The 21,745-nt window shown below is 38.5% G+C and overlaps 1 protein-coding gene across 2 annotated transcripts in view; it reads left to right on the top strand.

Moving 5' to 3' along the window:
• Window positions 1-21,745, top strand: part of Papss1 (3'-phosphoadenosine 5'-phosphosulfate synthase 1) — a 112,383-nt gene that overhangs the window by 59,907 nt on the left and 30,731 nt on the right. For both annotated transcript variants that reach the window (XM_046459090.2, XM_058583782.1), the window contains exons 6-9: window positions 5,735-5,848; window positions 8,244-8,355; window positions 10,560-10,765; window positions 11,969-12,104. In XM_046459090.2, the coding sequence (XP_046315046.1) occupies window positions 5,735-5,848; window positions 8,244-8,355; window positions 10,560-10,765; window positions 11,969-12,104 (568 nt within the window). The remainder of the gene's footprint in view (window positions 1-5,734; window positions 5,849-8,243; window positions 8,356-10,559; window positions 10,766-11,968; window positions 12,105-21,745) is intronic.

Raw genomic sequence — 21,745 nt, forward strand, 5'->3', positions numbered from 1 at the left:
CACTTCTTTGACCCCATTGGCAAAAGTTAAGACATACCTACTTTAGCATGGGTTCTTTAATTGGGGATTAATTTGCCTTGTTAGCACATGGTTGCATAGTATTTATAACTATGAGGAAAATAGAGGCAGCAGGTGGAGCTGTCTTTCTTCCTTCGCCATTGTTTTTTAATGACCTCATGTACTATTTATCCTTAGGAAACATTGATGAGTAGCTTTCAACAAAGGCTACCTGCTGGAAACTCCATTTTAGATCTGGAAGCTACATGAAGAATCTGGGTTGTTCAGCGTTTGTACCTTACACATTTTTGCTTTTCTGGGTGAGCAATGGGACACTCAAGGACACAGGGGTCTCTAGAAAGTACCACTCCTATCTGCACTCCAGGAGCTGTGTCACTGATGGAACTTGCAGTGTTTATTTCTCTAAATTTATTACTTCTTTTCCTTAATGTTTGCTCACATTTATTCTTTTTTTTTTCTTTTAAAGAAGTAGTTTTTAGTTGTCTGGATGTTTATTTTATTTATATGTAATGCTGAGAATTAAACCCAGTACCTCACACATGCTAAGCAAGCCCTCTGCCACTGAGCCACAACCCCAGCTCCTCATATTTATTCTTAGATTTATTATAAGTTAGACACCTTGATTTTACTAGTAGCAGCAGCTTGATCTTGGCACAGATTTTTGCAGTGCCAAACTGTGTCTCTGGTTTTCATCTGTGAAGGATAGAATTTCTGAGAAAAGCAGGAGACTAATTCTAGATTCTCAGAACCCACAGCAGCCACTTGAGTGGTGGCAGATAGGTTTCTGTGCAGTCATCTAGCTTTGATCAACATGTGACTGTGCCTTGTTTTTTTGACTGAAGATTTTACATAAGACAAAATATAGTCATGTGTCTCTTAGACTTTTGTCCCTCAGAATGGGGACTATTGTGGTTTGAATATGAGGTGTCTCCCCAAGAACTCAAGGGAAAATGTAGTAATTTTCAGAGGTGAAATGATTAGGTCACCGGATCTATAATCTAATCATGGATTAGTCCACTTGATGGATAATTTGAAAGGACTAAGGCTGTTCTGGGTGGCAATTATAAGCTGATGGAGTGTGGATGGAGGAAGCAGGTCATTGGGGTTTGTGTTCTTGGGAATTATGTCTTATCCCCCTGCCCCGCCCCCCTTTCTAGCTACCATCAGAGCTGTTGAGCAGCCTTCCTCTGCCTTGCCCTTTAACATGATCTCCCACCATGATATTTGGTCTCAGCTTAGGCCCAGAGCAGTGGCATGGGCTCACCATGAACTGAACCTTCGAAACCTCCTGCTCAAATTAACTTTCCCTCCTGTAAGTTGTTCTTGGCAAGTACGTTGGTCACAGCAACAAAAACTGACCTAACATGGGGCATATTTTGAGAAAAGTGTTCTGAGGAGATTGTCCTCATCATCATATAAGCATTTTAGAGTGTGTTTACACAAACACGGTGTCATCTACCGAGCATTGCTATGTGACAATGACTGTACAAGTTGAAGTTTGTTCCAAACACTTTTCCTCAGGGAAAATAGTAGGGAGTGTTCTAAAAAATTCGATACTTCTATTAATATTTCATTTTTAAATTAATTTTTTTATTTTTTGTATTTTTTAAAAGTAGACTATTTTTTAATAGATGTTTTAAGTTCTTAACAAAATTGATGTCATATATTGGAGTCACACAGCATATGTCTTTTCAGATTGACTTTCCTTATTTAACAATTTGCATTATGGCTTGATGTGTTTAGTTATGTAACATCAAAGGGATTGTACCATTTGCATTCCTACCAACTGGGAATGCAAGTTCCTGTTGTTCTGCATCCTCAGCAACATTTGGTGGTGTCATTCTTTTGGCTTTTGGCCATTCTCTTGGTGTTTTGTGGTATCTCACTGTTTTAATTGCAATTCTCTAATGCTGTATGATGTTGAATATCTTTTTGAATGCCTATTTGCCAACTGTGTATCTAATTTGGTGAGGTGTCAATTCGGGTCTTTGATCATCTTTTAATTGTATTGTTTCTTTTTTTCTTTCCTTTTTTCCCCCCTGTACTGGAAATTATACACAGGGGTGCTTAACCACTTAACATCTGCACCTCTTTTTAAAATTTTATTTAGAGGCAGGATCTGCCTGAGTTGCTTAGGATCTCACTAAGTTGCTGAGGCTGGCTTTGAACTTTCAATCCTCCTGTCTCAGCCTCCTGAGCCATTGGGATTACAGACATGCTCCACCATGCCTGGTGGATTGTTCATTTTTTTGAAGTTTTTTTTTTGGAAAATTTTAATTTTCCATTTTTAATTTATATGTAATGATTGTACATATCTATGCTGCATTCTGTAGTGTTTCCATACATGTATACAGTATGTAATGGTCAAGCTTGAGTCATTAGTATATCTATTACTTCAAACATTTATTATTTTTTGGGGGTGAGAACATTCAAAATTCTTGCTTCTAGCTGTTTTGAAATATATGATATATTATTGTTACCACAATGTGCAGTAGAACCCTAGAACCTGTTCCTCTGTCTGTAACTTTGTACTTTTATTCACACACCATTCTCTCCACCTTTTTCCAGCCTCTGGTAACCATCATTTTTTTTCCCTACTTCTATGAGATCCACTATTTTAGATTCATAAATGAGGGAGCTCATATGATATTTATCTTTTTGTGTGTGGCATGTTTCATTTAATATAATGCTCTCCAGGCTTATCCATATTGCTACAAATGCCAGGATTTCATTCTTTATGGCTGAATAGTATTGTGTTGTGTAAACAAATCACCTTTTCTTTATCTGTTGGTGGATGTTTCCATATCTTGGCTGTTGTGAATGATGCTGCAATGAATGTGGGACTGCAGGTGTCTCTTCAACATACCAATTTCATTTCCTTTATCTGTGTACCTTGTAGTAGAATTGCTGGATCATATGGTAGTTTTGTTTCTAGTTTTTTGAGGAACCTCCATACTGTTTTCCATAATAGTTATGCTAATTTACAGCCCCACCAATAGTGTAGAAGTCCCTTTTCTTCCTATCTTTACTAGCACTTGTTATCTTTTGTTTTTTGGCTAATAGTCATTCTTACTAGAGTGAGGTGATATCTCATGATTTTGACTTGGCAGATTATTAATGATGTTTAGCATTTTTTAATATATATACCTGTTAGCCATTGTATGTCTATTTTTTATTTTTTTAAATTTTGAGACAGAGTCTCACTGTTTTGTCCAGGCTGACCTTGAACTTGTGATTCTCCTGTCTCAGTCTCCTGAGTAGCTGGGAGTATGGGCAAGCACCACCACACTCACATTGTATGTCTTCTTTGGAAAAGTATCTCTTTAGGTCTATTGACCATAAGTTTTTTTTTGCTATTAAAATACTTGAATTATTTATATATTCTGGTTATTAACCCATTGTTGCATGCCTACTTTGTAAATATTTTCTCCCATTCTGTAGGTTGTTCTTCATTGTGTTGATTATTTTCTTTGCTGTGTAGAAGCTTTTTGGTTTGATATAATCCCCTTTGTTCATTTTTGGTTTTGTTCCTGTGCTTTGCAGGTCGTATCCAAAAAAGTTACTGCCCAAACCAATGCCATGAAACATTTCTCCTATGTTTTCTTCCAGTAGTTTCATGGTTTGGGGTCTTAACATTTAAATCTTCAACTTGTTTTTGAGTTGATTTTTGTACATAATGAGAGGTAGGGTTCTAGTTTTCATTCTTCCACAGATGAATATCTAGTTTTCTCAACACCATTTGTGGAAGATGTTGTCCTTTTCCCAATGTGTGTTCTTGGAACCTTTGTCAAAATGAGTTAATTTTTTAATGTGCAGATTTATTCGTGGGATCTCTGTTCTGTTGCATTGGCCTGCATGTCTGTTTTTATGCTGGTACCATTGTTGATGTGTTTTTTAGTCTGTTAGCAGATACCTTAAGCCTCCCCCACCTTATTTTCCTCAAGATTGCTCTTGTTGTTGTGAGTCTTTTGTGATTTCATATGAATTTTAGTATTGATTTTTCTATTTCTATGACGAATATTGTTGGTACTTTGATGAGGATTGCATTAAATCTGTACATCCCTTTGGGTAGCATGTCCATTATAATGGTATTCTTCCAACCCGTGAGCATGGGATATCTTCTTATTGGTGAGCTTTATGAGTTCTTTGTATATTTTGTATAATATAGGATATAATATAGGATAATATATTTGTTCATTTGTACAATAGTATTTTATCAGATATGCCTTTTGAGAAATATTTTCTTCCCATCTATGCCTTATTTTCTCATTCCCTTGAAAATTGCCTTAGTTTGAATAACAAAACATTGCTTGAACATAATTATAAAAAGCCCTCAAACAGTATCATTTTGTGTTCTTATAGAGGTTACCTGACCGATTTAGCTTTAAAAGCAAGTTAAAGTGATCAAATACATTTAGGATACTCCTAAGGCAGGTGTTGTGAGAGCAGTGAGTAAATGGTTTATGTTGTGGTAATCACAAATATTTGTATACTTATAAGGTAAATGGGAAAAAAACATTGTCACTGTTTCCTGTAAATGAGTTCTTGGAGCTTTGATGAAAGTTCCAGTCTGAGCTGGGAATGTAGCTCTGGTGGTAGAGCTCTTGCCTAGCATTTGTGCAATCCAGAGTTCAATTCCTAGTATGAGGGAAAATTTCTTGTGGGATAAAAAAGTATTGTTTCTCACAACATGATAGTGGGAATAAAACGGGCATATTCTGGAAAATTGTGTTGCATGAATGAAAGGTGGCTTTAGTGATAGTAGTGATGAAGGTGTATCTGCAAATGAACAAAATGGTTACATTTCAAGGGATTCTTTTGTTTGTTTTTAAATTCCTTTTCTAACATTGTATTTGAGATCACTTGAAGTTGCCTGCTTTTGATATACAGTATATTCTAGGAATTTATTTTTTCCCTACTAAGTTGTGGGACATGTTTGCATATGGGATGCTATTTGTTTGAGAGTAGCTCAACTAACATTAGGCAAATTGAATGGAGGGACCACAGCATTCAAAGCCCCCGTTCCCACTTTTTTTCATCTTATTTTTTTCTTTATTATTTATTTATTCTAATTTGTTATACATGATGGCAGAATGCAACTCATTTCATATTATACATATTGAGTACAATTTTTCAAGTCACTGGTTGTACACAAAGTATTTTCACACCATTTGTGTCTTTGGGTAATGATGTCTAACACATTCAACTGTCATTCCTACCCCTTGCCCTATGTATATCTAAAGATTCTCCATCCCCCCGCCCCTCCATTGTGAGTTAGCATCCTCATATCAAAGAAAACATTTGGCCTTAGGTTTTTTGGGATTTGGTTTTTGGGGATTGGATTAGCATTATATTCTTCAGTTTCATCCATTTACCTGAAAATGCCTTATTTTATTCTCTTTTAATGCTGAGTAATATTCCATTGTGTATTTATACCAAAGTTTCCCTGTCCGTCTACTGAAGGGCTTCTGGGTTGGTTCAAAGTCCCTTTTTATACTGTTGTTTTTTTTTTAACAGTTGGAATTGTTGATTTTCTTCATTAGGATGCTCTTTGAGGGAACTCTGAATTTGTTTTTTGTTTTATTACTCTTTATACTTTTATTAATTCCATGGTATGTTGTCACATTGCCTTTTGACTTATCTATCCATGATTTATTTTCTTTTTCTCTTTTGAGAAATCCAAATTGTTGAATCAAACAGATTTCTTGCTTTACAGGATATTGTACCTGTGGATGCCTCTTATGAAGTGAAAGAACTGTATGTACCAGAAAATAAACTTCATCTGGCAAAAACAGATGCAGAAACATTACCAGCATTGAAAATAAATAAAGTAAGTTCTGTGTTGCTTTTCAAACTGATTGGTGCAGCCTTCTGTGCTTGTTAGGATGGTGAATGTTTGAGCAGTGTTTGAGGCCAGAGGTGGTGGGAGGCTGGGGGGTGAGGGTGTTATGGTGTATATCATTTTCCAGGATGGGGAATATATTTAGTTTGTGAAACAGTATTCCTGCATTGCCATTGCTTTAGTCATAATATGTATTTATTTTGAAATATCAAATAACAAAAGATTGTATGAGATTTTTAGGCTTAAGAGAAAGAATGGGTTCTAAAACCTTAAGAAATACTAATCCATAATAACTAAAATGAACATTTTTCCTCTAAACATGTTTTCTAATCTCCTGCCCAATACTTGACCCTCTCATATATCAAGAATGATTCTATTTGTTTATCTTAGCTCTAATGATAATCATTAGGGTCTTTCCTAGAAAATCTTACTTAAACTAGGCATGATGAAATGGAAACTCTTATTTACAAATTTTAGAGAATTTTAAGTTGTACCATTTACGTGTATTTTAAAAACATAGGTTAAGGAATAAAAATATGGAATAAAAGCTGGATTTCCTAGCCTTTCTTCTAAGATAGTACAAATCCAAACCACCCAGCAATGTGCCAAATCTGAAAGTAAGGAGAAAGAATAAAACTGAGTTTGGAGAGAGACTCTTCACATAGTACTCAGATTCCTAATAGGAGCTGATGATTTTGAAACCCTTTGTGTGACTGGGTCTCTGACCAGAATCCAGGGACAGGCTGGGGAGCGGCAGGGAGGGAGGCCTATTGTAGCTCACTGTGGAAATGGAGCCAGAATTTGTCAGTGAGGAATTTGCACAGAATGAACACACAGATACAAAGAGAACGGGAATGAATGAATATAAATCCAGGTCTGTCAGACTCTAAAACCCAGGAAGACAGTGCTTTTTCTAAATGTGAATTTCCTCCAGAACTGTGGTTCTCAAATGCATTCAGTCAGCAGGGCACCTGGAGGACACACTGCCATTCTTTGAACCTCCTCACAGGTCCCTTTTCCAAATATAGTCGCACTGGGGGCTAAGGCTTCAATAGGAATTTGGGTTGGGGTGAGAGCATAGACATTTATCCTCTAACAGACAACATCTAGAATTGGATTCTAATAGAGACAAATAATAGTCACTTTCAAAGTTACAGGAAAAATTAATCAGAGGAAAATTTCAAAGTGAAAAAAATTTTACTTATAAATACATTTTCTTCGTGAATTGAAGCAGGGGAATTCCTTACCATTATTTGATTTTGCAGTAGGTCTCATTGGCCAACTTGTTTTGGGAATAAATAGGAGACTACATTTCATTTGCAGTCCACTTGGCCAGATGTTTCATCTTTTCTCATTTGAGATCCACTATTATATTCAGTTAAAAAAGGAATGTGTCCAGCAATGACATACACAGTTCATCCATTCTTCAGTGTTCTGATGGAAAATGCTGGCAATCTGAAAATTCAAGAAATAATAGTCCTTGTAGAATGAATGGTACTCTGTCATGGGTGAAGGACTTTTTTTTTTTTTTTTTTTTGGTAAATATTTTTATTTAAAATTTCGTTTGGTTAGGTCATCAAAGTGTATTTGCCAGACTTTCATTGTTGTTTTTCCAAGGAACATGATATAATACAAAATCTTGGGCCCACCAGTAAACTGACTGAATCAGAAACTTGAGCGTGAAACAACTTTCTTTTAACAAACCTTCCAGAGGTTAGAGTTTGAGAGGCACTGGTTTAGGTGAAGCTGTCTTTATTACAAATACTTTGAAGTCTAATGTTATTTATATATTTTTAAATTTTTTTTTTTAGTACTGGGGATTGAACCAGGGGGACTCTACCATTTTATATCCTCAACCTTTTTGGGGTTTTATTCTGAGACAGGGTCTAGCCAAGTTGCTCAGGCCGGCCTTGAAGTTTTGATCCTCCTGCTTCAATAATGGGGTCTGTCACCATACATGGTTATATTATTTAAATTTATTAGGAGAAATGCATATTTTTCTAGTGCCCTTGTTTTTTGTTAGATTTGTAAAATCTGTAACCATCCTTAAAATGTTTGTTTCCATTACTTTCAAAATTTAAATTCCTGCTATGCACGATGGTTCATGTCTGTAATCCCAGCAAGTCAGGAGTCTGAAGGCAGGAAGATTGAGAGTTCAAAGCCAGCCTTAGCAACTTAGCAAGGCCCTAAGCAATTTAGCAAGATCCTGTCTCAGGAAATAATAAGGACTGGGAATGTGGCTCAGTGGTTAATTGCCCCTGGGTTCAATCTCTGGTACAAAAAAAAAAGAAAAAAGGAATTAAATTGTTAAGGCCTTTATTGCTTATGTTTATAAATTCATATATGTGAAATGGAAATATTTACTTTGTCACTGATTTATTAGGTGGATATGCAGTGGGTACAGGTTCTGGCTGAAGGTTGGGCAACACCACTGAATGGCTTCATGAGAGAGAGGGAGTACTTACAGTGCCTTCATTTTGATTGTCTTCTGGATGGTAAGATATTTTACATTCAAAATTACATTGTGCATGGAAGAGAAATTATATAGCTTCAAGTATCTGTCACTGTTTATAATGGTAACTAATTAATACCATTAAGTCCCAAGTTTTCAGTTCTGTGTATTGTTCAACAAAATTGACACGGGTACATTAAAATAGGTTGACAATCATAATCTAGAGCATATATGAGCGTGTGTGTGTGTGTGGGTGTATATATATATATATATATATATATATATATATATATATATGTATATATATATGTATATATATATATATAAAATTATACTAACTAGTGCTAACATATTATGATTATTTTGTCATAATTATGTTATTTTTATTAATAATAATATGTATCATATAATGATGTTTATCCTGTAATTTTTATAGATGTTCCACATCTGGGTTGATGGGGCACAATGGGTTAATTGAGGTAACTTTTGAAGACTGTTACATTGGTCCTTAAGGCATGTGAGAGCCTGTTTCAGTTTTTGTTTCTCTGATTGTGATTTATTGTAGAGGAAGATGGAGGACCTGAAAATTCAGGCAGAGCGTGGGTTGTAAAAGCAAATATAGTTTTCCTGTATCATATCCACTTGATCGCTGTAGAAAGCACCTTCTGGAACCTTGCAGTTGCACACCAAATTTTGCTATACTGTAGCCATGCTAGAACCTTCAAAAGAGGAATCATGGAATCCAAGTTAAGGAATCCTGAAATAGATGGCTAAACATACAGTTTTTCCTATTCTCTTAAACCACTTAAAAAATGGCCAAGGGAATTAATGTTCAGTGTATTATCATCATAATCCAGCTATCCTTATATTATGTACTGGTGGTCATTGTAATTGAGCATTCATTATGCAAAATATTTTTGAATGTCACAGAATCCAAAATTACTACCAGGTTCTTATATGCATGACTTCTTTTACCAGGGGAGTGAAATTGATGTTAGAAATTATAATTATTAATCATTCTCCTCAAGAAACTTTATTACAAGAACATAAGGATTAAATATTGCACTTTGATTTTCCTCTTTAAAATTATTGGTTGTCTTTGTGGACTATCTATAGTGACTCAGTCTTAGGCTTAGTCTTTAGCTTCACTAAATTAATTAATTAATTAACTAATTGGTACTGGGGATTGAACCCAGGGTCACTAAACCACTGAGTCAATCCCCAATCCTTTTTAAAAATATATTTTATTTTGAGACAGGGTCTTACCGAGTTGCTTAGGGCCTCACTAAGTTGCTGAGGCTGGCTTTGACCTCGCGATCCTCCTGCCTCAGTCTCCCAAGCTACTGGGATTACAGGTGTGCACTACCATGAATGGCTGTGACTTTGCATTTTAAACTGTACCTAGTAGTGGTAGGTATATCTTTGTCCAAATAACACATGCCTTGATTCCCAAAAAGTATGGTTTCTTCAATAAGTCAGTCCAAATATGAATTTACATTTTATTCTTCTAAGCCATACACCATGTCTTGAGAAGAAAAACTTTTGCAGCTTGAAAGGTTGGAACCTGAGACAGTTCCTCTGATCTGGCTCAGAGCACAGAGCACATTTTGATCTAAATGGAGCCAGTGATTGCTACCTTGGCCTATGATAGTAGACATTAGTTTGATTCTGATTTTATATGTATATTATATATGTGTGTGTGTGTATACACACACACACACATAGCTTTTGGGGCAGTTTTGTCTTCCTATTGCATTGATAATCAAGAATATTTAAATATACTTAATTAACTTGACACTTAAAATATACTTATTTATGGTTTGCCTTCAATAAGGATTTAAATTTTTCTTGCAAGGTTCCTGAAACATAGTTGTTAGTTTCATTTTTATGATAGGTCTGCTTGATATATTTTTGGCACTGCTAATCATAACTAGCTGATGCTGCCTTGTTAAATGGTTTCTTTTACTTTTTAATTCTTATAAAAATTTTCTCTCAGGTTGAAGAATAGATGTGGAAATGTTACCCTACACAGTGTTGATTATTTTAATTTTTTTTAAACTGCAATTCTTGCTTGTTGTCCCTGCCCTTGTAGTTTGTTCCTTCTCCTGATTTTCTTAGCCAGGTACTAAGGAATACTGCCATTAGACCCATAGCCGTTTTTCATTTGAAGTGTCCACTTAAGTGGGAGGTGGCTAGGCTTGTTGAGTAACCCACACTGTGTGCTTTGTGTTCTCTTGTGTCCTGCAGGGGGTGTCATAAACTTGTCAGTGCCTATAGTTCTGACAGCTACTCAAGAAGAGAAGGAGAGGCTGGATGGATGTACAGCATTTGCTCTCATGTATGAGGGCCGCCGTGTGGCAATTCTTCGCAATCCAGAGTTCTTTGAGCACAGGAAAGAGGAGCGCTCTGCCCGACAGTGGGGCACAACATGCAAGAGTCACCCATATATTAAGGTCCTTAATACCCCTTGCTGAGTTTTCTTTGTCAATAACATTTGTACCAAAATGTGGGCACTTCCTGTGTGTTAACTGCTCCATTGGAATTGTTAATAATTTGCAGAATTGTGATTGGTTCTTCAGTTAATGTAGTGAGAGTGTGGGCTTGTCATTTGGTCCAGATAAATATTTATGCAATAAATCCTTATAATTATTTTTACTTTTTGGTGATGGAGATTGAACCCAAGACCTCATACATGCTAAGAACTTGCTCTGCCACTTAACTACACCCTGAGCCTATAACAAGTATTTAAAAACAGCAAGTATATATACAGGCACAAAGCTAGGTGATGGTCCTTGGAACATAGTGCTGAGGACATGCTGGGCACCATGTTTATGACCTTGGAGTTTTGTGGGAGCAGGTATTAATCATTACTGACAGGAGGATATGGGGTCAGGCTGCTACAGGAGCCCACAGCAGGGGCTTTTCTGGTATAAAAGCAATGAAATGTACTTAGTTTCTCCAAAGTGTCCTTTTTACTTAATGTATTGTGTGTGGAATGTTAGCATTGAGGTCAAGTTTCTGTCATTTATTAGGTATTTTAAAGTAGATTGGAGCTTAAAAAGGAACTATGTGCATTGTTGGCATGTGACCCAAGGTGACAAGGGATAAAGGGTGGGCTTGAGCTGCATTATGAAAGCAGGCAGGTCCTGGAGGGTAGTGTCTCCTCCTTTCAGATGCAGGGAAAGATGAGTGAAGTTGGAAGAAACTTGAGGTAATGTAGATGAGTTTATCAATGATCTTGACAAATTAGTATAAATTTGAATTTGTCAATGATGTTAATGTTTTAAAAGTTTAGGATTATAGTACACAGAGAGTGGGGTGACCCAGGGTTATAAATTTTGTTAATTAACATACAACAACAAAAATAATACTTTCATTACTTAAAAAATCGTTAATTATTCTTATGGTTTCTTACCTTTCATGTGTAAATTTAATAGTTGTTTCACAAGTTTTTTGAGAAATTACACAATATATTTTCTAATTCTGTAGCACCTCTAATAGCACCAATTCAGTTGATCAGCTCAACAAATTTGCCATTGCTTTTACAATGGAGAATAGCTCACAGTGAATGTATTTAGTTTATATAAAAGGAATTTTCTTAATTTTTTATTTCTGTTTGAATAAGCTCTTTTTTTTTTTTTTTTTCATCCCATTAGATGGTTATGGAGCAGGGAGATTGGCTGATTGGAGGAGATCTTCAAGTCTTGGACCGAATTTATTGGAATGATGGTCTTGATCAATATCGTCTTACTCCTACTGAGCTCAAGCAGAAGTTTAAGGATATGAATGCTGGTAAGACATGGACCTAATTACATGATATGGCACTGCTTGGAGACAGATTTCTAGAAGATTTTTTTTTCTCATGCTAACTGAAATGTATAAAAGAATGATAAGTTAAAGGTATCTGTAGCCTTGCACTATATAAGGAAAGGCAGACAGAGCCAGCCTGTGTTGTTTTGTTATAATGGTATAATTTGATCTAACATTTTGTATATACTCTGGAAGATGGATGCTATTATGGTTTAAGATACGAGGTGTTCTCCAAAAGCTAATGTGTTCCACAATGCAAGAAGGTTTAAAGGCGAAATGATTAGGTTATGAGAGCCTTAACCTAATCAGTGCATTAATCCACTGATAGTGACTGACTGTGTGGTAGCATTAGGCCAATAGGGTGTGGCTAGAGGAGGGGGTCATTGAGAGATTGCCTTTAGGGTTTGTATTTTGTCCCTGGTCAGGGGAGCTCTTTCTCCTTCTGATTGTCATATCCTGAGCTGCTTTCTTTCACCACATCCTTTTCCCGTGATGTTCCACCTCATCCCAGGCACACAGCAGTGGAGTGAACCATTTGTGGACTGAGACCTCTGAAACTGTGAGCCCCAAGTAAACTTTTCATCCTCTAAAATTATTCTTGTGTTTTGGTTGCAGCGACGAAAAAACTGACTAAAACAGATCTTAATAATAAATTGAACTTTTGTTTGTTTCTTTATTATAAAACTTGTGTTTAAGCTGAATAGAACTTCAGAACAGAATTTATTTGAAAATGAACTTATTTAGGAATTTCTTAAAAGTGGAATGTATCACAGCAGCACATAAAGAACAATGGAACTTTTATTGTGTTCTTTTTATTGAAATCGTATTTATTGTGCCAAGTGCTAAAGAGCCACAAATAAATGTGAGGGGTTTGTGGTATAAAAGAGCGAGATATTAAACAGTAACAGAATTTTTAGAGTAGGTCAGTAATGAGTTCACATCACTTCTAGGTTTAGATGAAATGGAGCAGTAAGAATAGAAAGGCCCAGGTGCCATTCATTACCATACTGTTTTGTACACTGTGAAGTTCTCCAGGACAAGATTTTTATGTGAGATTTACTACTGTTAGGTATTGTCCACAGACAGAGGGAAATGACCTGCTTTCGTGGTGCACCGCACTCCTTCTCTGACCACACCGGCAAGTTCAAGGTGCTATGTCAGGGAGCAGCATCCCTTGTAGTCTTTGGGAGCCTTTTTTTTTTTTTTAAGATCTGAAGAATTTGAAGCCTCTTGCTCTCATGCTGTCATTCATGCTCATCCTCCACAGAGAGGGGAAGGCCTTAAGCCTTAAGCATTGGTGCTGCTCTCTGCTATTTCCTGTGTAGAGGTCAGGTGAATGCAGCTGACAGGGAAATATCTGGCTACCCAGCCATACCAACAACCACAAGCTCCTGTTCCCAAGGGACTATAGAGCATGTGGCAAAGGCAGCTCTTATTCTGTCATTTGTGGTCAGCTCCTGTGAACTCTAGTGTCAGATCAGAGTCTAGAACACAGACCTTTGCCTTCCTCACCACCTAGGAGTTCTGCAGCTGGGCGGAAACTACTTTGCTTTGAGAATACCGATAGAATCCAAAGAGTAGGATAAAATTTTTATTTTTTTAAATTTTTTTTAGTTGTTGATAGACCTTTATTTTATTTATGTATTTATATGTGGTGCTGAGAATCGAACCCAGTGCCTCACACATGCCAGGCAAGTGCACTACTGCTAAGTCCCAGCCCCAGCCCCCTAGGATTTTATTTTTAAAAGTGAAATGGCCAGGCACTGTGGTGCATGCCTATAATCCCAGCAGCTCTGGAGGCTGAGGCAGGAGGATCGTGAGTTCAAAGCCAGCTTCAGCAAAAAGCAAGGCAGTAAGCAACTCAGTGAGCCCAAATTAGTCTGTCTTTGAATGAAGATTAAAGAATATGTGTTCATTCCTGAGCCCTGCTATAGTTTGCTGAAATTTGAAGTGATAGGAACTTGAAGTGGCTTAAGAACTGGAGGCCTCAGGGGGGTTGCACACTCTCTGGTACTCCATGCTTTCCACACAGCCTGCCTCCTTCATTCACATTTCCTATGTGGCCTCTTAGGATTTGAGGGCAGGAGCTTCCCTGCCTTCTAAACGTTACTCCTACCCTCTGAATTTAAAGCAGATATTTGGCTTAAACTACTTATATACTTCTGAGTGCTACACTTGATGGTTACCTGTGTACAGTTCATTTCTCTTTATTGGTTACACATTTTGGGCCCAATTGATGAATGATTAATGATTGAGTTAATTTAGTAATGGCAATCTAGTAGTCTCTTGTCAGTGTGTGTTAAGGATCTGTGTATATCAGTTTTGGCTACTGAGCTATTGGGAGTGGGCTTCCAGGAAAGATTTCCTTTCTGATGAGAAATTGGATTTCTTTCTGATTGGTATGCTGTCACATGAGGATACAGTATTTGGAGCTCCTGCAGCCATTTTGTATACAAGAGAATCCCAAATATGTTAATCTATGTTCTTCTATCATTTGAGTTTCTGATCTGACTGTGGAGTCACCTACCTCCAGATTTCTTTCTTTCTCTCTCTTTCTCTTTTGTTATTTCTTATTTTTTTTAATGTAGATGGGCACAATACCTTTTTCTGTTTGTTTATTTTTATGTGGTGCTGAGGATCAAACCCAGTGCCTCACACATGCTAGGCATGCATTCTACCACTGAGCTATAACCCCACCCCCCAGATTTCTTATTCAAAAAGAACATACATATTTGAATTACCTAAGACACTTCTATTTTAGTTTTGTGTTATTTGTAACCAGAAGCATTGGAGAGTTTATTACATGTAGACTTCTCTCTCTCTTTTTTTTTTTTTTTTGGCCAACAGAAATACATTTAATGGAGGACTTGCTGAGACCACCTTATTTTATTTTTTACCAAAGTTTGAATTCATATCTGGAATTGATATTAGTAAATTAATTTTGGCATGGTAGAGAGGTCTTATCATGGAATTATTGTTCATAATTAGACACTTCAATATTACATCTGTTTTGCACACTTCTTTTTGAGCCAAACATTTTTAGTCATTTAGGGAATTTGTTGCATAATGAGTGACTGCATCTTTGTTTAAAGTAGCTAAGAGCCAGTTATTAGCCTTACATCAAACAACAAAGATTCGTGGTGTGATTTTATTTACTTTTCCATTTTAGACTAAGGCAAATAAGCAACAGACCAAGGAGTTTACTTTGTAGTACTTGTTCGCTCTTTTAGGAAGTCAATAACAAGTCAGTCACTGATGTGTTCAAGGGAGAGACTATTTACTTTTTTTTGACCAGAGTTTTCTTTTTCTTACCTCTTCCTCCTCCTCCTCCCCTCATTTTAGAAAAAGTATTTTGATCACTCCATGCGGACTCTTGTCCTGCGTGCAACATTAATTCAGTCTGTGTGACTGTTTCTAGACCATTCTGAAGTTGAAAGATCAAGGGGTTTTTAATACCCACACCAGCGATTGCAAGCAGTACATTTCCAGATAGCAGGTCCTTTGAATTGCTGATGAGTGATCAATATCCTGGAGAGGGAGAAGTGGTGTCACTTAAGCCACAGAAGAGCCTGTTAGTATTTTTTACACAGGGACCATGGCTGTCATTCCCTGCTAATGACAAAGGGAAAAGCTTGCTTAATTTCTTTCAAGCTAATATGCTGCAGAGTAGTGTGAACACATCTGAGAAAGCTTTGTGGAATTGTTGGATTATGAGCTATATTTTAAATGCTGGATAGAGTTGTTAGGCTATTTTAGGTAATGGTGGAGGCGATGCGTGAGAAAGCTGAGGGGAAAACAGGAGATTTGTCTTTGAAATGGGGGCTTCCTGGATCATGAACGGCAGTGAGCTAGAGATGCTGCATCCTAGAGTGGAAGGGAAGGGACTCTGTGTTGGGTCTCAGCAGCAAGCAGAGGCATGTCCATGGTTGGAGCTGAGGGGACCCACAGGTAACGCCGAGGTGGCATTGGTAGCATTACCAGGCCTGAAGGGGAGGGAAGGAAGGAGTGTTTCTGGAGCCAGATGGGAGCTGGAGCTGTGAGGAGGCACTTCGGGCAGAAGCCAGTGCAGGGACATGTGGCACAGCCAGGATTACAGAGCCAAGATGTTTCCAGGGGCCAGAGCTGCCCCAGCGGTTTCTCTGCCTTCATCCTTTGCTGCCTGCTAATGCCTCCCGTTGTGGAGGCAGGAAAACAGCACCCCACCCCAGGGTAATCTCTAGAAGGACCCCCCCCCCCAATCCTGCCTGGCGTAGACAGCAGTGGATAAAGAGAAGCATGGGCAGTAATTGGCAAGAGAGCAGTGGGCAAAAGCTTTATATTCGGCATAATTTTCTACTTTCGTTTCAAAGCATTTCCAGTCTTTAGAGAATAGCCATTGCTGCCATATTCTGGGGAATGAGAATATCAGCTTGTGAAAAGTCTAATTAATGTGCTCATATTTACTCAGGTGGCCTATCTTCATCACTCATTGATTCCTTTTTTTCTTTCCCCTCATAAACAGTTTAAGTGAAAGAAAGACCTATCATTTATGACAATCCTAAGGGGTAAGGGGAGATCCAACTCCGTGCTTCCAGCTCCCTTATAAACAAAACAAAACCAAAATTTCCACAAAGCACCCACACCCATCCATTTATTGACACCTGTGTAAACACACACACACAGGCATGTTCACACACGCTCACTAACAACACTAGAATTATTTTCAGAACTTTTCAGGTACTATGTTGATTTAGGGATAATTGGAAATGCCTATTAGAGTTTGGGGGCAGATAAAGTGGTCGTTGATAAATCTTGAGTCAGAAAGGAAGGGGAGCGTTATTAATTATTGCTATGTAGGACACTTTCACAGAACAATGGAGATTCAGGCAGATGTTGTAATTCTGGGTCTAGTGGTTGCGGGGCATCCTGGGGTTCCTACTGGGCTGGGGAGTGAAGCACAGTTCTGAGAAATCTGAGGAGGGCTGGTTAGGATTTGGGAGCATTTTTCCACCTATTGCCTCCTTTGTTAATTCAGTGAAGCGCATTTGCCCTTCAGCTCTCAGCTGGGGAAGAGCAAGGTCGGCCTGCTCTTTGCACTGGGCCATGACAGTCCTTGCTCCCTGTGCTGCTTAGAGGAGGCATTTCCCATGGCATATCCCATACCTCTCCAGGGCTCCCATGTTCCCCTGCCTCACCCCATCAGGGAATGCTGATAGCTGCCCTTTCCTCCCACTGTCACAAGGGGTCAGACTTCACTTGTTTCCTTGGTGTGTTGCCTCCTGGCCTGGATAGGGGAGCATCAGAGCAAAGGAAGTGAGCCTGTGTCACTGCACTAGGCGGTCCCTTCACATGGATGCTCGGTGACAGAGGAAGGGAGGTGTGGGGACTGGATCCGAGTTTGGCTTGAGATGTGACAGTAGTAGTCAAGGTAGAGGAACTGAGGGGAGGTGGAAAGGTAATGAGCAATATTACATAGTAAAATGTGTTTTGTGATAAATCTATAATTGGTGAATTGGAAGGTTAGGGCTTAGAGATGTGGCTAAAAGAAGTCATCTATTTATGTGCAATAATCAAATCTAGGCAAAAGGGTCAGTTTGTGAATGAGCACGTAAAAGAAGAATTCCATAGGGCCCGGCAGTGAACCCCGCTGCTCCAAGAGGACTGCAAGATGTGAGAAACACGTGGTCAGGCCGAAACGGCCAAGCAGAATGTAAAACATCACATATATTTGATTATGATTACATAAAATGTGTGCACAAAAAGAAAAATTAGGAAACTGCAAAAAAGACAGTTGTATTGAGATAATCCAGTCGTGAGTGATTTTCCCCTTAAATTTTCTTCAGTTGATTCATGGTTTAACTTTAAACAAAGGGGCAGAAGGGCAGTAAAGAGGCAGATAAGAATAGGGAGAGGTTGGTGCCGTGGTTAGCAGGCCTCAGGGCTAGGAAGACAGCGGTAGATTTTTATGTTGCAGGCAACAGGCCAGGACCTCTTAAAGCAGGAAGGTGCCTTTTGGATTTGGCAGGCGTTTCCTGCTCGCTGTGACAGAACCGGAAGGACCTGGTTGAATGAGAGAATCCAGTCCAGCAGTCCATATACAGGTGAAGAGATGAAGCCCTGTTCTTTTCCTCAGCATTGTGTCTCCACACATCTAGCAGCCTTAATTTCTGAGAAAGCAGACCAATTCATGGCTTGCTGGAGTTGAAGGAACTGTATTCCTTCCAACATGTAGTTATTCCCTTACTCATGAACATTTCCTTTTTCTTCCTCTGACTGAACTGTAAGCTCCTGGAGAGCAAGACTAGTTCTGCTGTTACCTCAGAGCAGCTTGTGTAACCAGAATTTTTTCTTGTTGAGGCTAATTTCCTCCCTGTGCCTGCCTGCCTGCTGTGGAGGCTGTTCTAGAGGAGGAAGCACACTTAGTGGGGTACCTTGGGAAGAGATGGTGAATGGCTGAGAATGTGTGTGTATGAAGAAAGTAGAGCTGCGAGTGAGACGCAGGGAACACAAGTGATCTGTTGTATGTGGAGAATGCAGGGAAGGAAGGAATTCAGGAGTCCAAGGTAGAATGAATGGTTCTGTGCTCAGAGGGCATCCAGGAAGGACTAGGGGTGTAGATGGAGGCCAGCAGGAGTGAATTTAAGGTGCCCATACACCAGGGAGGCAGACTGAGAGATGGTCTGAGCTGGGGGGAGCTTGTATTAGAAAATAAGAATTTGCAGGTTGTTTACACACAGCTCTGCTCAGTGCCCTTAGGGATGGGGGAAGGTGTAGAGGGTAGGCAACCACTGTCTTTGCCATTGTCATAGTGTGACCTCATTCCACCAGTGTGGAGATTGAAGTCTGTCAAGTAAGTCTGACCAGTGTCCTGGGGGACGAATATTTGATTAAGTGGGTTGAGAAAATGGAAGAATTGGCAGAAGTTTTATATGAAAATGTGTACAGCAGCCTGCTGATTTTGTTTTGCTTTGTTTGTTGTCTCTCCACTCCATTTGGTTACTCTCTGTTCTCCCCTATGTCAATCCTGCACAGTCCTATTAGGCTAATTGTCTGTGCATGTTACTGCTTATTTTACTTTCATTCACAGCCTGGTACCCAGTATGCTTCCCAACTGGGCGTTCAGAATCCTCACATCATAGTCTTTTGCCAGGATTTATGTCGGGCTCCATGTGTCTTCCATCTTTGACAAAATGGATGATTTTGTGCTTTTCAGACACAAAATCTGCTTCTCTGCCTCCGTGCTTTTCCTCATACTAGTTGGCTTAGTTAGAATTTTCTTTGTGCTCCTACCTACCACATTTTATTTGTCTTTCAGAGATTAACAAACCACAGCCTGAAGGCTAAATCTGGCCTGCTATCAGTTTTTATAAATAACATTTATTGGAAAACAGCTTCAGTTGGTGGCTGCTTTTGCACTCTGATGGTAGGGTTGAGCAGTTGCAGACACCTCCAGCCTGCAAAGCCTAAAATACTCACTCTGGTTCCTACAGAAAAAGCGTACTTTTATGTGTGCTGTCAGCAGCTCTGCAGTGTGCTTTTCCAGGAATCAGGGTTATAGAATTCCTGATCCTTCCTCAGGAATGGGGACAGAGGGCTAGGAAGAAATGACAATTACAATGTTAAAATTAACTTTCACTCATGTTATAGATCATCTTCCGTTTTCAAACTCAGTAGAAGTCATGGTTTTGTTACCTTGTAGGGGGGCTAGGTTTATTCTTTCTATTCAGCAAAGAATCAAAGAACAGGACACAGAGATAACAAGCAAGAGCAGGTTATTGCAAAAGCTACAGAGATAGACTTCTCCAAAGAGAAGGGGCACTAAAGCTGGGAATCTGGTGGAGTTTTGGCCTGTTCTCTTTATGGTCTCCTCCCCTGTCCACACGTTCCTGTTAATGATAGTGCTCATTCTGTCCATGTGTCTGTTTTAGATTTTTATTGGATTCCCTCCTTAGGAGCATGAGTACAGAGTGTTTGTCTGATTGGGTCTCCTGCTTATGTCCATGAGTACTTTGTCACGTAGGAAGTTGACCTCATTAGAAGACCCTCTCCATGCTCCTTTGTTCTGGTCCTGTCCCTGAAGTCCTCACTCGCCATCATACCCTGGCTCCCTAAGCCCTTTTATATCTCCTTGTTTTAGGTAAAACAGTTTTAAAATAACTCACTAGGAATTGCAAGTGAAAAGGCAAATGTTTTGCACTGATTATGGGGTGACAGTCATTGTTCTTTAGAAAATGGGGATAAGGTCTCAGATGTTAATGCAAGTTACTGTAAGTACCTATTGGTTCTGGTCCATAGTAACCTATTATTCTTTTTCTATCCTTTATTGAAAATTGATAGAGGACAAGCATATTGGCTTGTGCTGTTGTGACAATGTCTTAAACATGTTAAGTTTCCAATGTATCGGGGACTTCTGTTACATTTTTTTCATCTCTAGTAGATAAACAAGCTGGTAAAGATGAAAATTCAGCCTGGAACAACCGGCAGTTAAAGCATTTGTGTAATTCATTGATAAATGGTTCCAAGGGATTGAGAAGACCAGAAGCTTATAAAAGACTGGGCAGATCAAGTGACCGTTGGATTTTTGAATGGAACTGATAGGAAATAATTCTACCTGGAAGAAATTTTGGCAACAAAGTCTTTTATATGCTATAATAAGTCACATATCTTAACTTCATCTGTTAAATTTCTAATATGAAGCTGCATTAAGTCTTTTTGAAAAGAAAGCGCAGGTAGTTAAACTATGAGAATCTTTGGAACTTGTACATCTGAGGCAGAATTTATTTTTCATGCTTACTTTCATACATACTGTCATATAAATGCTCTTGCTAATTGACAGTTTTACAAAATCAGACTTGATCTGATTGAAGTCTAAGAACATAGTTGTCTTCTACCTGAGATGTACATTCAAAGGTAGGAGCCTGTTCCACGTTAGGGAGGACAAGGCCTGTGTGTCACAGTGCAGAGGTGCTCTCTCATTCTGGAAGCTGGCTGCAGTGGTAGTAGTGGAGTGGACCAGTGGAGTTGGAGTTTCCGTGTCCTGTCTGTGGGGTTGTTTTCTTTTTTAAAGAATGAATTGTCTTAGTGAACTTGGATTTATGAGTTACTACAATGTGTATCTCACCAGGCTAGGCCCTTTATATTATTTTCTTGATAATAATAACAGAATCTCCCCATTCAAAGTTATAGAAGGTGAAATTCAGTCCTTCAAGGCATAGGCATGACTTGAAACTGGTAGACCTATAATTCAAGCCTATAAATACCCCATTGCAAAGCAGTGCCTCTTCTGAAACCCTATAGTGCTTCTTATCTTAAAACTTGCTATTATGGGGAACTTCAAACATAATCCAACTTCAGTAGTTACCAACTCTAGGCTAATCTTATTTACTCTCTACCCCCATTAGCTCCTCATATTATTCTGAAACAAATCTCAAACCACATGTCATCTCATCTGATTACTTCAGTATCTATTAAAAGCAAAGACTTTAAAAAGCACAACCACAATGCCACTATTGCACCTAAATAATAATAGTTTCTTAATATTTTCAAAATCCTGTCAGTGTTCAAATTTCTAGTAATTCCATAGCCACTTCTTTCTCTCCCTTTCTTCTTTTTGTTTTTTCTTTAGAGTTTGTTTAATCCAGGAC

Source organism: Marmota monax, unplaced genomic scaffold (genome assembly GCF_021218885.2).
Source record: "Marmota monax isolate L192 unplaced genomic scaffold, Marmota_monax_Labrador192_F-V1.1 WCK01_AAM20220418_F8-fsc00002, whole genome shotgun sequence".
Classification (NCBI taxonomy): Eukaryota; Metazoa; Chordata; class Mammalia; order Rodentia; family Sciuridae; genus Marmota; species Marmota monax.